Source organism: Limanda limanda, chromosome 6 (genome assembly GCF_963576545.1).
Source record: "Limanda limanda chromosome 6, fLimLim1.1, whole genome shotgun sequence".
In the NCBI taxonomy this organism is placed as follows: Eukaryota; Metazoa; Chordata; class Actinopteri; order Pleuronectiformes; family Pleuronectidae; genus Limanda; species Limanda limanda.
Window position 1 is genome coordinate 4074818 of NC_083641.1, and position 17173 is coordinate 4091990.

The following is a 17173-nucleotide window of genomic DNA, read 5'->3' on the forward strand; positions in this document are numbered from 1 at the left end:
TTATGGTCTTGATTAATCTTGTAGCTGGTCATCCTGGCTCCAGGGGCTAAACTCCGTCAATGGAGATAAATAGATTATGGACTAGAAATGAAAATAAATAAACCTACTTCTGGAACCAGAGTTGTTCTAAAAGTGGATGGTCACTGTTACGCTCTATTAGTTGACTGTAAGATCAAAGGTTCTGGTGCATTATGCTTATTAGTGCTAATCTAGCCCTGAGATCCTAGTCTCAAACTGAGTGAAGGAGCAAGCTGAACAGGTCTGGTAAAAGCTCACACCAACCAGCATTATATTTGCGAGACTTTATGCATCATAAATTAAATCCCTCTCCCTTCACCCTGTATTGAGATGATGACACCAAAGCAGACATTGAACAACCTCAGGGGTCTAAACCCTAATTATCTCCATGGGTAACTGGCTGTGGATTTGGTGAAGTGAATGTTCAAACAAATGTTATCATTGCTGTTGTTCACATTATGTGGTTTCTTCTTCCAGCAGGTAGTTGTGGGAGTGTGTACGCGGTGCTCCGCTGGGCCAGTATGGAGTGTGTGTGTCTGAGGAGGTGGGCCTCAGGCTCTGCTGTCGTGTTCCTTCACACTTTGGCCTTATCCTGGACAGGTGAGGTACACAGGAAGTGTAATCTATTATACAGCTTGTGTTCTTTTCTATTCAAGGGATGTTGAGGTTATTACACTACAACTATTTCAACAATAATAGTCAAAAACATGACAGTTGCTTCATCCAATTTAAGACAAAACAGTCTAAATAGGTGTAGCTTGGACTGTGATTTACCAGATGGTCTAAAAAATATTTTGATTAAAGGTTAATGGATAGAAAGATAAACATTAACTTAGAGTGTAGAATGATAACAACTAAGAGTTGTTATCATTTTAGTTTGATAAGGTTAATTTCCGAAACAGGAGGAAACAGAGAGAAAATGCAAACTGCACACAGACCCTGGCCAAGCTGGGATTTGAACACAAATTTGATTGATACCACTCTCATGCTTGTGCGACAAATATAATGCTCCTGCAAGCAGCTGGTAAGCTTAGCTTAGCATAAAGACTGCTGCTTGGCCCTGTTGTACAGTCACAAAGCAGCACCTCTAGAGTTCTCCATTGAACTCAATACAGTTCATTTGTTTACATGTATAATATAATGTGTTTTTGCAGGTGGTGAAAATAGCTAATTATATTGAATGTATTGCAGCACAAATTGTTGATTTTACACTTTGGTTTTTGCTCAGATAAAAGAAAGATAATATTTTGATTCTTGAAATTTATAGGTACCAGTAGTTTTAATTGTGACCTTAGACCTTAGGTTTTTGTGCTAAGCTAAGTTAATCGGCTTAGTTAAAATATATGTGTTGAAATGCTTCACATAGGCTATAAAGTCACACATAAAGACACATTGATTTGTGCTTTACTGTCAGGGTAGATCATTTTAAAATGTTTTAATTTACACCCTCGATGCCCTAACAATCCGACATTACACACCCACAGGTGCGATTGAGCCCGCCCCAAAAATTGATGGATGGCACCGGGCAGCCGTGACACTGCAGGAGAACAGGACACATCGGTTTAACTGCCAAGCGGACGGCTGGGATCCTCATGCTCCACCTTTGCTGACTTGGTACCTGAATGGGGAGCAACAGGGAACGCTGTCACCCAACCATGGAAGCCTGGTGATGACATCACAGGAAGATTCAGTGCTCATGAGACCAGGAACCCATCACAACAGCACCTTCTCTCTGCAGGCCAGAAAGTGGGACAGGGAGCTGGTGTGTGTAGCATCGAACCCCCGGACAGGAGAGAGCTACAATGCCACAGTCACACTCAACGTCCAGTGTAAAAAGTTTCAGGATAATAACAGGACCCAGCTCATTTCTGTTGATGTGATGAATAAACTGCTGATTCCTTCCTCTCCTCTGTTCCCCAGTTCAGCCAGAGATCCTCAAGATGAACGCCCACTACACTGAAACCTCAGACCCCGGCCTCTCCCTGATCCTCTTTGCCTTGGTACGGTCCAACCCGCCTGCCACCATCACCTTCATTGACCAGTCTGGCCATCTGGTGGCCAACACCTCCGACTTCTTCATCCTGGACTCGCGAAGCTACCCTTGGCTGACCAATCACACGCTGAAGGTGACACTCAGTAGCCTATCAGGGAATTTATCACTGAACGCAAGCAACAGTGTCGGAGCGGTGCAGAACAACCTCACACTAGCAGGTCAGTGATGGTGAAAGGCAAAGAGGGAACCAATAAGGCCACTCTTTCGGTGGGCTAACCATCTCATGGCTGCAGCTTCATATTAACTGCACAAATATGAAAGTGGTACTAATCTTCTAAGACAATGAATTAGCATAGCTCCCTGGAATCATTCCTTGTACTCTCTCTCCATCTCTCTCCAGAGTTCCTGCAGTCTCGTGTGGAGGTGCCCATGCTGGGAATAGTGACTGGGGGAGCCATGGCTTTCATGGCCCTCCTCATCCTCAGTCTAATCGTTCTCTGCCTCATGCAAAAAAACAAAAGCAAGTCTATTGGTGAGATGGCAGTTTGTGTCTGTGCAGTGTAAAAATTGTAGCTCATGATATTCATTCAGCAGGATATAATGCATCTCCTTGTGTTGTGTTACAGACGCGCCAGTGGAGATTCTGATGACCAAGAAAAGGTAAACAAAGTAATCAGACTTCTGTCATTAGATCACATCGTAAAGCAGCCCGACAGGAAAGATTGAATTCCAGTCAGCCAGGGCACGATGCTAACAACTACAGCTGATTCTCCAGTTCAGGGTTCTGCTTACTGCGTTAAGCTGAATAGGGATAAAGACATGAGAAGCTCTTTGTGAAGCAACAGTGATGTAGTGTGATTGTTTTGTGGACTGAGTCCAGCAGCAGGTCTTTACTGGATTCAGCTAAATTACTGCGGGTCACTTTTACAGTTTCAGAAAGAAAGCTGCAACCAGTATCACCACAGGCCTAACAAACAGCCCATTCCAAACAGGCAAGTTTAGATCGGGAGTGGCACTAAAACTTTAAATGCAGGTTAAATTGCTACCTCCAGCAATGGAATAGCTTATTTTAGTGAAGGGTTTTAAGTTGGCTGATTCTGACCAAGGAATACAAAGCTAACAATGAGTAATATCTTCACTGTGAGATAACCAGACAACCAGAAGGAGTGACTGCACAAGGCCCGACTGAGCCAGACAAGCTGCTCCCCTTGTTTCCTTCATGGCAAGCTAAGATAACTGGCTCTCAGCAAGAAAGTGCACAAGTTCATGTCTCCAAAATGTCTCCTCTACTGTGCAGAAGACATTCAAACGTACAAGGGATATTTAACATGGATTCAGTCATGGTCGCTGAATGCCTCACACATATAGCAACACAGATAATCACATCTACATGTCACTTGTAGAGAATAAAAAACGCCTTCAATATATAGCAATAATAAAATTGTAGATTGAGTATTCCTTTTATTCTCACCACCAACTTCCTTTCATCTACACCACACTGACAGAGTATCACACACCACTATCTGACCCCATATTTCAATCAGATAGTTATAACCTCAGCACAGAAGGGAAAGTCTGATGAAAGCATTTTTTTTGCTCTTATAAATACTTTTTGTGCATCCTGAAGGCCAATCCAGTTCTAATCCATGCTTCTTGCACAGTATCTCTGCTAACCTGAAAGCAGAGAAGGGCGATAAGACCTTCATCCCGAGAGAGAACATGTCTCTGCCTTCAAACATGCAGCTCAACGACCTCAGCACTTTGAGAAAGGGTGAGAGGTCCCTACTCTACGATTCTTCATATTAAACATTTGTGACGATATAGCATTTAGAAAATCTGTCCACAAACAAACTACCCGCAACAGTAGCTGTTTCCTAGGTCACATTTTTCCGTGATGACACACAAATACACACTGACATAGACCTACACTCTAGTTGCTGTTTATCTCTTGGACACAGAATAATGCTATAGTGATAGAATTATTTAAAAAAATAAAAGGAACTCAGAGTCTTCTAATACAAACTCCAGGTTTCATGTAAACCGGTTGAGAAGTTTTTGTGCAATCCCGCTAAGTAACAAACAAACACAGACACATTTTATTTAAAAGGTCATATGATTTGCTTATTTTGACAGGAAGACATGAACTCATAGGAAGATTCTTTGAAGGACAGCATCTTAATCAGCTTCACGTATTGGTTTCTTCATAAGCAAAAATATGACAGATTTATAGAGAGCCTGGAAGTGTTCTCGTCTGTGACTGATGCATGTGAAGGTGACTTTAACACCAAAAAACAAATACGACCGCTTTGAGATTCAGTGATGGCAACAGCCTCACTCTGAAAAGGACCATGCACTGTATCCTTCCTCACAATAAGGTGAGGAAGGATACAAGAGAGTGGTATCAATCGCATAATCTAACAAAGAAATAGAAATTATAGAAATAAAGGTAAACTATCCCTTCTAACTCATCGTTAACTTATCATTTACCATCTCCTCCATCTTTCCTGCATTTCTCCTCGAAGCCCGAGAGGCTGCCCAGCAAAACAGTGTGGGAGAAAAGAAGAAAGAGGAAGAGGAGGAGGAAGATCTGTCTTTAGCCTACGCCGCCAGAGGTCAGAGAACTACACTTTTTATTATTTATACTTTAGCCTCATTGTGGTGTAATGGCAGCATTTTTCCGTGACGTGTTCGTTCTGAATTATTTTCCCTGATTATTCTCAGGTTTTGCCAGATATCCAATGGTGGGCTACATCTATAAGGTCAACAGCACGAGCAGCGAGGAGGTCTGGCTCTGACTTACCTCACACACATGCACGCACGTACGCATGCACACACACACACACACACACACACGCATCACACACACACACATCACACACACACACACACACACACACACACACACACACACACATACACACACAAAGAGCCAGTCAGTACATGCATGCATAACTCCTTCCAACAGATGCAGTTGTCCAAGAGGAAACTGCCAGTCAGTCATTCAAACACTCATCAGTCCCCTTTGAGCTGGACAGGAACGACCAGGACCCTCAGACCATGTTGTTGTTGAGCTCTTACATGTTTCCGAGCCACATATTATCTCAACACACTCTGTCTCTTTCTCAGACTCAGACTTGTTGAATTTCACGTCCACTAAACAAACCTGAGGTCTGTACTACGAAGCCGGATTTGAGCTTATCGGAGTAACTTGGGAGTAGATTTGGGGTTTCTGGTCCTAGGAAGCTTGTTTACTTCTTATCGGGGGAAATCCCCATGATAACTTATGTTGAACAGTTTACCTGGTTAGCAGGTTAAGTTGCAGATAAGAGATCAAGCAGTATAAAAGCTCTGCCCACTGACCAATCAGTTCCTTTGAAACATGACATCAGCTTTCTTAGAGAATCCCGTGTAGCTGGGTGTGGAGCGTTAGAGTCTTGGAGGTTTCAGAGACCCACAACATATTTTCAGCTACTCTAATGAATATCATTATGAAAGATAAAGAACCTCATCAGAGGGAATGATAAACCTTGTCAAAAGCTGAAGCTGAACATATCCAATACGAATTTTGATGTACATGGTGTGTTTGCGGCGGAAAAACTCGATCTAGTTAGGTACATCTTTTTAGATGTAGGTTTATTTATTTGGAAGGGGGATAGATACTTACCTTGATTTACAACAGATTTACCTTGTGAAGGCGCCACTCCCTCCCACTCCTCTATCTCTCTGCAGCTAACACACCCAGTACATCTCTCCATGTTTCCAGAAGCACATCCTGTCACCACAGTGACACATGCACACAGTTACGAAAATAGGTCCGTATGTGTATATTGACTAGAAATAACGTTTCCACCACAGTGTGTCCCCAGAGTCAGTGCTGATAGTGTGTGTGAAACTAAAGCTCATTATAGAGGCTACATCACATGATTATGAGAAACGTTTCATCTCTCATCAAGAGGCTTCTTCACTTCAGTTTCCCAGGTCTTGTTAGTAAAGAACAGATTCATATCTCCTGGCCCAGAGTTCTTCATCTCGTTCCCACGTGTTATTATATCTTGGTCGTGGAAAATTTGTGTTAGGTCTCCTCATATTTTTTAATATAACAGTTTGATCCAATTTGATTCCTGTCCCAAATTTTGTTGGGACAAAGGTGTAGGGTGTAAGTTTTATTTCAGTATAGCCCTCGAAACAGATTTTTCTGACCCACACTCCTAACTGAGGGCTATGATAATTTCCCAGAATGCCTTGGGAATCACTGGCAAGCTAGGAGAGAGACCCAGAAATGTAGCAATTTCTCCATTAATAATAATTAATTATTATAATTATTGTAATAAATTAGGTTTATAGCGTTTCAATTTGTAATGATGTTATTTGGATATTATAGGTTTGTCAGTTTAGAAGCTGCAAACAATAGCATTGGCTTATTTAAGATCTGAACAATGCTATTGTAACGACATCACCGGCAAAATCTTTTGTCGCTTCTGCTTAACAGCTGTTGTGGTAATTCTGCAATTCCCCCTCTGACAACGAGGAGCGAGACACAATTCTCTTACAGTATTGTCACACTTTAATGCTCAGAGCATGGGTTGGTTTGTGATATGCACACCGATCGGAAGCTGTTCTTTCTCTTTATACATTTGGCTCCTTCCTCCCCTGTCGGAGGTTGTTTACAAGCCAAAGGTCGATCTTCTGATGACATCAAGGCAACAATGCCTTAGTTTAGGCCATCAGGCCAAGATTCATTCAGTTGTACAGGTTACAGCATGATCAAGGTTACATTGTATAAGATTCAATCATGATCAATCAAAGGGGAATGTACATGATTACATTGTGCATGATCAAAATGTTACATTCCCCTCACACAGCTTATTTCCCAGTTCCTAGGGGAAGATTTCAACCACTACCTCTCGCATCTCCGTTTTAAGGGGCAAGATGATCCTCACAAACAAGGGGGAGGGAGAAGGGCCAAGGGGTGAAATGGGTTTGGCACCATGTCAGTGAATGGTCATAGGCAGTAAACCCCATCCCTTTCATGTGAAAGGGCTAAGATCTTGATGAGGAATCCCTGGGTTGACTTAATGAGTTGATAACCAGCTTCATGTGAAAACTTAGCCTGGCTGTGATTGTTAGGTTCAGTTCAGCAGTATCTCGATATCCATGGTATGTTGAACTCGCTTCGTAGCACAGATCTCTGTTGATGCTTTTCCTCCCTCGGGTATTTACACTGCTGCTCTGTCTGTCTCAACGATGCTGAGTGTGATCTGGACATAACAAAGGCTCATATTATGGGACTGCTATGATGTCCCCCTGTAACCACATACTCATAGTGTCGTTCTCCCTGTTGCATTATTTGAATGCATTAAATGTTCTATGCTAACACCAGAATGTCCAAAGTAATGTACTGTATGTGAATTATACAATCTGACCAATTGAACCTATTTAAGGTGGAACATAATAATAGAGTATGTATTTGTACATGGACATGTTACATGTCGAGCATTGTATATTTGTATGCATTTGTATATGTGTATAATAAAGGACATCCAATAAAGAGTTGAAACTGTATGAAGTACATCCTGGACTTGCTGTGGTTTTATGGGTGCTCACCAGGGGGCAGTATAAGACGAATTACTAGGTGGAAACAAGTCAAGCTGAGAGGTTGATTCGTGTTTGAAAGTGTGTTGAGTGATGGTGAAAGTGTTGTGCATTCAGTAGCAGGTGTAAGAAGAGTTTTCTGTTTATATGTGTCTGTGTGTGTGTTTGTGTGTGTGCACCAGGTGTTGACTCTGGGTTGTTGTGGCTTCTCTTCAAACAGGAAACAGAGTTGTGGTGTTGCTGGAGCAATGTTCTCTGTCTCTGCTGCTTCTTCAGCGCCTAACAGGGAATGTCGTCTGTCACAGACAGTGGGACAAACATTTACATCATGCAGGGAATTCAAATGTTTATCTGAACACACCCACTTGTGCTCATGTCCCTGTTTTACCGCAGGGAGCTGATTCCTGTGTCTCCCACAGCAAGTCGACAGCAAGCAGCAGCCAGCGTTAACACACTGATGAGTCATTTCTGCTAATATGAAGCTGGTATTTCCATAGAGTGTCTAAAAAAGAGCAGATAATTGTAACAATTGTAAATATGTCAGATGTCATTACATTATTTCTTGAGAAAGTACCCGGGGACCACCCCTCCTCAAAGTTTGGTGTAACTAGGTTCAGTACTTTTTGGAAACCTGCTGACATACAGTTTAAACAAACTAGAATATCACCTAGTAGGTTGCATCCCTCCGCCCAGGCCCGACAGCCTTTAAATTCAATCAAACTACACCAAATTTCACACACAAATATCAGTCCCATAAATATGCCTATATTTTGTCTCATCCAGATCCTTGCATTATTTCCTGGGGAAACTGTGATCATTTATTGTCTTTGGTCTAAGATGTGTATCTATGCATACATGCTGTGTCTGTAAAGATTTTAACTCAAAAACTAACTAACTAAAAAAACATTCTGGGTTGTGTACTAATCACTATTTATTATCCACACTTTAAATTATAACAACAAATTAGAATAAATAGAGCCAAGTAGAGCGTTTACCTCCACGAGGCCCAACAGTCTCCTCATGAAACTACATTTAAATTCACCAGATTCAGATTTTAATTTGGATCAGCATAAAATTGCACACATAAATATCAATCCCCTAGCCTGATTATTTTCATCAATATTCAGGAATTATTCTCAGATCAATGCAACATTTTCAAGAGGCCTTATCTCTCAATGTTAAACAAAGTGGAGAAAGAAATCCTGGATCAAAAAAAACTTGCACCTACATTTTTATTAGATCTTCCCTAAACCATACCACTTCCTTCCCTCAGGTTTCAGGGTAATGCATCCAGTAGCTGCATATCCTGCTAACTAACAAAGGCAGATAAAGACATTACCTCCTTGCCAAGGTAAGAGACATGGGTGAAACAAGGCTTTTCAACTTAACGGAGGTAATGAAGATGTTCTGTTGTTTACAGATTGCTTCCTGTCTCTTTTTTAAAGAAATGTGAAAACCGCTTTGACAAAAATAACAGTGTCACAGTGAAACAATTCCAGTTTCTTGATTGCATTTATTTCCATGAATCTCCCGACCATGAACATAAGGCCCTGGTTGGTGAACAGAGAGTGAACAATTTTCTGTTGTTTTCCTGCTGCAAATGTATATATTACATTCCTGGTTTACTTCCATTCTAATTACAGTATATCCTAAGATTTGGAGGAATATTCTGATCTCTGTATTGAATTATCTATTTTCATTTGAAGTAAAAGTCCTGTAAAAAGCACAGTGAATGCTACGTCAGTAAAAGTATGTAAGTAACAAAATAATTAAACAAAAGTATCAAAAAGAAAAATGAAGTGACGAACAATTAGATAAGTCAATTCAACTATATTCCACCAGTGTCTCACAACATCAACATGTGGTGTCATTTGCTACAAGTCACACTGACACCATCCTCCAGATGTAGAGCTCAACAGAGACGGAAAATCCACCAATCACACTCACTTCCCTCTCACTCACTCACTCACACACACAAACACACACTGACACAAAAGACACTGAACGCTTTGAGAGCCGAAACAAGGCAGGTCTTCTTATCTTGAGGTCTGTACTTTTGTTTAAAATGTCCTGCTTCGATCATATTGTATTATCATATTGTGTTTGTCTTTTATGATCAACTTTGTTACGCAGTAAGTTAATAAAATGGTCGACCGGGACCAGAAAATGGCGCCTTCCTGTTTTCTGTCGTATCCTCGCTTTTACTTACCGCTATCTGAAATATCTCCACCTGTCATCAGCAGAACTCAAAAGAAAGAGGAGAGCACACACACGATGAAATTTAAATCATTTGTGCCTGTGTGTTTGCTGCTGCTTTGGACACTGCCAGGTAAGGCCTCTGTCATAACTAATGTTTTTCAATTAGATGAAATTATAACAGTCTTCAAACATCTATATTAATTGTAATTTAATTTATATAAAAATAACACCTTTAATTATTTGAATGGCTGCGGATTGTGGATCAGCTTCATTAAAGTAAACGCTTTTTAACAGCTTGGACATATAAATGGTGTTATGCAATAGGGACGACCTGAGTGAAATCATGTTTACATTTGACTTAATGAAAGTTTGCCTGCAGAGAATTTTTTACGAAGCCGTTCAGTAAGGAGCAGAGGCTTAATGTGTTTAATGTTTTGTTTTCTACACAGACACAGCAGCAGTTGACCATATTGCAGTTAGTACAACTTTAGAAGGGATTAAACTGACTTGCAAGGGCGAAAATGTCTCTTTCGAAAAAACCTATAACGTATCTCAGCTTCTGCCCTACCAAGATGAGCAGACAGGAGAGTACCATTGCATCAAAAGGGGATCGAACGATTCAGTCGCCAAAATCTTTGTGAAATTTCGGAGTAAGTTCCAAACAAGTATCTTGTTGTTATGAAAGAACTCATGTTGTTGTGCATTATCATGGGTTTAATGTGCAATGCATGTTTTATTTATTACTTGTCTTCACACTGTGATAATGTTTACAGCATGAGTACAGCACTTCTTAACATTGATCCTACTTTTCATATGTGTGTATGTGTGTGTGTGTGTGTGTGTGTGTGTGTGTGTGTGTGTGTGTGTGTGTGTGTGTGTGTGTGTGTGTGTGTGTGTGTCAAGCCTGTGACACCTGCATCGAGCTGGACCCTGTTTCCATAGCCGGCATCGCTATTGGAGATGCAGTGGCAACAATCGTGTTAGGAGTGGCTGTCTACCTTGTCGCGTCTCAGGCTGGTCCAGTCAGCTCTAACAAGAAAGGTATATCCATCCACCTATCTATTTATCTATCTATCTATCTATCTATCTATCTATCTATCTATCTATCTATCTATCTATCTATCTATCTATCTATCTATCTATCTATCTATCTATCTATCTATCTATCTATCTATCTATCTATCTATCTATCTATCTATCTATCTATCTATCTATCTATCTATCTATCTATCTATCTATCTATCTATCTATCTATCTATCTATCTATCTATCTATCTATCTATCTATCTATCTATCTATCTATCTATCTATCTATCTATCTATCTATCTATCTATCTATCTATCTATCTATCTATCTATCTATCTATCTATCTATCTATCTATCTATCTATCTATCTATCTATCTATCTATCTATCTATCTATCTATCTATCTATCTATCTATCTATCTATCTATCTATCTATCTATCTATCTATCTATCTATCTATCTATCTCTGAACATTCTAAAATCATACCAACTAGTTTTGTCTAAGCCCACTGTATAATAAGTACAAGGAACTACTTTCTACAGTAACTCTGAGGGTCAAAACACAACATAATACTGATAATCACAACATTTCAGATTTGTGTTCAAAGTCAGAGTTCATTCAGTTGATGTGTTCACTTTGGTAGGTGATTGGTTATTTCCATTGGCAGTTTTTTCGGAATTAGGAGCCATAAAAGGGCCACAATTTATCAATCAATCAATCAATCAAATTGTATTTGTAAAGCCCATATTCACAAATCTCAATTTGTCTCATAGGGCTTTAACATGGTGCGATATCCTCTGCCTTTAACCCCCAACAAGAAAAAAAAACGTGTAAAAAGAAGGTAGAAACCTCAGAGAGAGCCACATGTGAGGGATCCCTCTCCCAGGACGGACAGAAGTGCAATAGTTGTCACGTGTAAAGTAGAAAATCAGAAAGATAAAGGTTTTAGCAGCATTAATTAGAATAAACACTTTGTAACATAATGGAAGGTCGATGAATTGATGGATTATTGTCAGTAATGGTTGAGTATCTGAGGAGAAATATTATATATCAAGCAGTCTTGTTGTAATCATAGTCCATGGTCAGCAACCAGCAAGATCTTGATCCACCATCAAGATCTGATACCACTATAGTCCACAGTCATTGTCCACTAGCACCATCAGGATCCACCATCAGCTGCCATGTCAATCGTGGTCCACCGCCATTATCAGATGCCAACAGGATTTACACAGATGGGCCAATCCTCTGTCCTACCTCTGTGCACAATCCCTGATTCAATGCTATCATATTTAAGTCATTCTTTGTTTACTGTCAGCTCTGTATTTGAGCACAGTCACACATCTTTAAATATATTTTGAAAACTGTTCCTTGTTCAAGCACATTGTGAACTTCAAAAAAGCTTAGAAAATAAAGGTTCTTTAGGAATTGCCCCTGGTTGTTTGGCTGTTAGGTGGCTGTTGACCCTCTGGGGCAGTGGTTGGCTTTACAGAAGCAGCCTAACTGAGATGGATAACTGGCCAATCCTGTGGGATTGTGTCTTTAATGAAATAACTTTGCCTTGATGAGTCATTTAACAGACATATTGAGAACAAGTTGGGTGCCCTTACAGCTCCTACCCGTGCCAAGGCTAATGCTCTATCTCGCTATGTCAAAGCAATGTTTCTCATTACTCATCTATACTGTGGTGGCCCATATTCTAATTTTCCTACCACAGTTTTCAAAATGAGCCAAAACATTTACACTCATAATAAAATTTGAGATCTGTAACTTGATGTGCTCCACTGCTGCATTGTAAAGCTGTGAGCAGCCCTATTTGCTGTGCTCTCATGCTATCATCCATAAAGTTTTATTCATTCACCACATTTTCAGTGTGTACTTGCTATAGTTTGAATTAATTCTGTGGGAAACACTGCAAACAGCGAAGTAAATAAAGAATCCTAGATCTGCTGATCATTTCCATCTCCTCTTCCATCCATTCAAACTCCTGCAAGGACGCTGCTAAGAAAAGTGAACAATAGAAACAGGAAATGACATTGAGCTGTTGTCGGGAAATTGAGTTTTTTTGTCTGGAAACAAAAAGCAATGTCTCACTTTTTCCATAATCTGAAATGTTGACGTGTTTTGTGAAATGCTGTTGTGTCAAACTTTGTGTGTTTTTTATGTTGTTATTATTATTATGTTGATTTTTATTGCTGTGTTATATAATTAAGTGTCAGTTTCTACAAATGCACTACATTGAAAAAAATCTGTTTATATAAATATAACCATATTCAGAGCAGAGCAATCTAAAAAAGATTTGACAAAAATAGCTGTTTCACTAAAAATGTGTCACTTTGTAGTTTTGCTTTGTATTCACATGATTCTTACTTTTTTAGGTTTGTACACTTATGGTTAGATGCACTTAGAACTTGCACTTGGAAGTCGCTTTAGATAAAAGTGTCAGTTAGATAATATATAATGTTCCAATCTTTCCTTTGCTAACCAGCCGGTCCTGTGACTACGTACATATTTTAGTTTCAGTGTTCAGTGTTCCGGTTCTTTATGAACTAGTTCATTAATTATTGTGCGAAAGTAAAACATTTTCCCTTACCACATACACTATATGTATATATCATCCAAATTAACAACTTAAATAAAATGGTCTCATTATGAAAAATTGATAATCCAATCTTAATAGTCATCAGAATACAAATATTAATACTCCTGAAGAAAATAGTATCAGTGTAATCATCAGTTTATCTGTCCTCAGCTTCGGATCGTCAGCCTCCAGCTGAGACGCGCAGCAGCAGAGCCCCAAACGACCCGTACCAGGTAAGATGATGGGACGACCTTTCCGCTGCCATATGTGATAATCTCATTTAAATTAAATGAATGGAGAATATGTTTTGATTAATTTTATTTTATAATTATAATATATATATATTATCATTCTCTTAATTAATATATTCTATCCCTTCTCCTTCAGCGTCTGAGATTCAAAAATGGTGCTCGGAAGGACGAGTATGATGTTATCGGCAACGCTAGATAGAGAGATGGACCCCCCCGTCCACAGTACGCTTTTTAATGTGTTGCATGTGATGTATTGTCGCTCAACCCTGACCTAATTTGCTCTTTATGATACTCTTTTAAAGAAAATTGTGTTTATTTTCACTGTGCTTGTTTGATGAGCTTGTCGCATGTCAAGTTCAGTAGCAGCCATCATCATTTTTATTATAGCAGTATTTTGGACCATGTGTTATTTTCCTTAATTGACCATGTTCTCTCTTCATATATGGGGCTGCTACAACAGCAACATCACAACAAACCTTAAAAAATGTACCTGTTTTACTGAAACTTTGCAATAAAAAAAAGCTTGTCTTGTCCGATGACGCCTGCAGCTACTGTTGTTAAGTACATTTTCTCACGGTCTGTTTTTTAACATGGAGGTACTTACGCTGCTAATACTTCAACTCATACTTGAGTTACTAGTTACTAGTTCAGAGAAAAAAACTAAACATTGTTAAACATTAAACCACTGGTCTTTAAATTCTTGACTTTTAATGTCTACCACAGACCGCATATCACGTGTCTGTGAATTTTTTTTATCGGGTGTATAGATAGTTAATATAGCTTAAGATAAATGTTCACTATAAACCTCTCACATGGTCAGACAGATTATTTCACACAAAGAAAAGATTTGAGAAACAAGAATGAAAGTTATTTTGTGAGGCCATTCATCTGCACAATGCGTTCTTTTACACTTGACACTTAAACGCTCCAATCTTTTTTTATGATGGCATTTTCACATCACTGCACTTGTAGTCTTGATCTAATCTGAAAACTTGGACCACAACGAGCCACTGCCGCAACAATTATTTGCTCAGTGGGAGGGTCTTTCACACGTCTATTTTAGTCCGTTGCACCAAAGATACAAGTAGATAAAGGTATAGAGAGTGACGGAGAGAGAAGTAATAGAAATAATTACACAGCAAGGCGCATCAGGAGAGGCTAAAGAAAGGTTATTAATTTAGAAAGAAATAAAGAAGAAGGCAATGGAGGATCTGAGAAAGTGACTTAAGTTAGTTTTTGACTTCACAACCCTGCTGTTACAAACTGTTTTCTGCCGAAGCTGAGAAGGAGAAGAAAGATCCGGAGCTAAGACAAAAAAAACCACGACCCTGATCAACCCACACACACACACACACACACACACACACACACACACACACACTCATGTTCGTGACCGCACACACTCGTCAGGCAGATGTAGGTCTGTGTGTGGGAGCTGTTTGACTAAAGACTGTCAGAGAGAAGATCACACCTTACACCCCCCACCACCCCCACCACATCCCCCTATACCTCTTTGTTTCTCTGTCGCACAATCACACAGCCGATGAAGATAACTGAGCAAGTAACTGCAGTGTTTCCACTAAACCCAGCACGTCTGAGCTGAAACTCAGTGTAAGTTATCACCGTCAGTCTGCAGAAGAAAAATTAATATTATGTGACAAAATCTTTCCCATTGTCATTTCCATCAGTGCAGCTGTGCTCAGGGGAAAACACACACACACACACACACACACACACACACACACAGAGACACAAACAGGAGGCCAAATTGTGACAAAACATTTCCACTCTTTCTTACGTTATGAAACATGTGTATATACATTGTGAAATGTTTCACAGACGTGTGCAACGACAGAATGTCACTCACACAAACACGCTGATGAAGATGCATACAGATGATGATTGTGTGCTTTCTGGTGTGCTGCGGATATGAGCTGTGGCTTTAGGCTGCTTCATTTACTGCATACTATCTATAAATGCATCTCAGTACTGTTTCCAACCATGAGCGCAGAGGAGAATGTGAACAATGTGGACTGGTTTATTTAGTAGAGACACATCTTGTTTCAATTGCATTTCACATTAAATGTATACATACAATTGACTGCTGTTTATACAGAGTGAACAAGTCAGAATTTACGATAAAACAATTTTGACTATTTTGGAATACGTAAACTGTATTCTGTGATATACAGAGAGGTGTTTCTGTGATATTTAGTCTTGGTGGACATAATAATCTACAAACTAATTTCAAAAAAAGATTATAGAGCTCTCATTCAGAAAAGTTGGGGCTGTAGATTGTGTTGGTTGCTTAACAAACTTCTGAAATAGCTGATGTGCAACGCATGAACACCAGTCAAGTTAATCATGCACAGTATTGTTTTTTAAAAGATTACTATAAAATCTTCACTGCAGCTAAACCAGGTAGGATAAGAACGTTTTCTAACTTCACTCTGCACCATAGACTGTTTATAAAAAGCTCTGTACACAACGTCCAGCACACAAACAATAAAAAGTGACAGTATATTGTAGAACTGTTTGAGGAGGTCTCCAGAGCATCAACACAGCCAAGAAAACAGCCTAATTTCGAACAGCCAGGTTATGAAAAGGCGCTGCACTAAAATAAATAATAACTATAAAGGCATTCCGTAGATCTCAAGGCCCAATAGTCTCTTTGGCATAAATCAATCTGTCTTAGATTGATCCATTATCCTCAGAGAAATCAGTGAAAATGCCCTGTCCAATAATTTGAAAGAGAGTTAAAAAAATTCCTGGATCCGCCCCTGATCCGCATCGACATCAACCTTCATTGGGACCCAAACCTCATCCCTCCGACATGCAGGTTTCATATTAATCCGTCCAGCAGTTGTGTAATCATGCTTAAAAAGACTGAGAAACATAAAAATCAACCAAAAAACAAGGTGAAAACTTAAAAATAACAGAAACCTCTTTCTGTGTAATGCAATACAGCTTGACATCACCACAAACTGCACTCTGCGAAATGACCATCACGTTTTCAACATAAAGTTACAACCAGAAGCCAACACTGTAACCTGTGTTGTGGTGCTGTGGTATTGAGACTGTATGGGTTTGGTGAGGTGCACTTAATAAACGGACAACTACATATACTGGAAACACATCTATATCTCTTTATTCAAAATGAAAAGTAAGGATTGTTACAGTACCCTCTGTAAACTTTTTATATTAAAGGGTCAGTACACTCAAAAATATATATACTTTACAACACCTGAAAATGAATGGCATCATTACAACAGATTAATGGCAGAACAGTTGTATTGGATTGCAGGACTGTACAGAGGAGTGAGTGGATATTAAAGAGCAGGAAAGAGATTTCTGGCTACACACAGATATACAACAGACATGAAGGTAAACCTGTGTTGCTCACTGCTTTCAAATATTTCTTCCAAATTAGTTGACAGCGCTGGTTCTCAAGCTTTTTTTATCTGACATATCACACACCGCCTTTTTAGATGGGCTCATGCGCCTGTGAGTGGAA

At 39.6% G+C, this 17173-nt stretch overlaps 2 protein-coding genes across 3 annotated transcripts; both read left to right on the top strand.

The window, feature by feature from the left end:
• Positions 1–539: 539 nt before the first annotated feature.
• On the top strand, positions 540–4806 carry LOC133002880 (transmembrane protein 25). The gene is made up of 8 exons (XM_061072468.1): positions 540–618; positions 1503–1847; positions 1939–2229; positions 2412–2543; positions 2638–2671; positions 3673–3782; positions 4534–4623; positions 4733–4806. Exons 1-8 carry the CDS (start codon positions 540–542, stop codon positions 4804–4806), a joined length of 1155 nt encoding a protein of 384 aa, XP_060928451.1.
• A 4764-nt stretch (positions 4807–9570) lies between these two features.
• LOC133002881 (T-cell surface glycoprotein CD3 gamma chain-like) lies at positions 9571–14206 on the top strand. 2 transcript variants are annotated; one of them, XM_061072471.1, is made up of 6 exons: positions 9571–9649; positions 9844–9932; positions 10252–10452; positions 10706–10843; positions 13580–13641; positions 13796–14206. In XM_061072471.1, exons 2-6 carry the CDS (start codon positions 9878–9880, stop codon positions 13856–13858), a joined length of 519 nt encoding a protein of 172 aa, XP_060928454.1. In that variant the 5' UTR covers positions 9571–9649; positions 9844–9877; the 3' UTR covers positions 13859–14206. The 2 variants fall into 2 exon arrangements, with proteins under 2 accessions (XP_060928454.1, XP_060928452.1); XM_061072469.1 differs by having other exon boundaries at positions 9847–9932.
• Positions 14207–17173: the final 2967 nt, after the last annotated feature.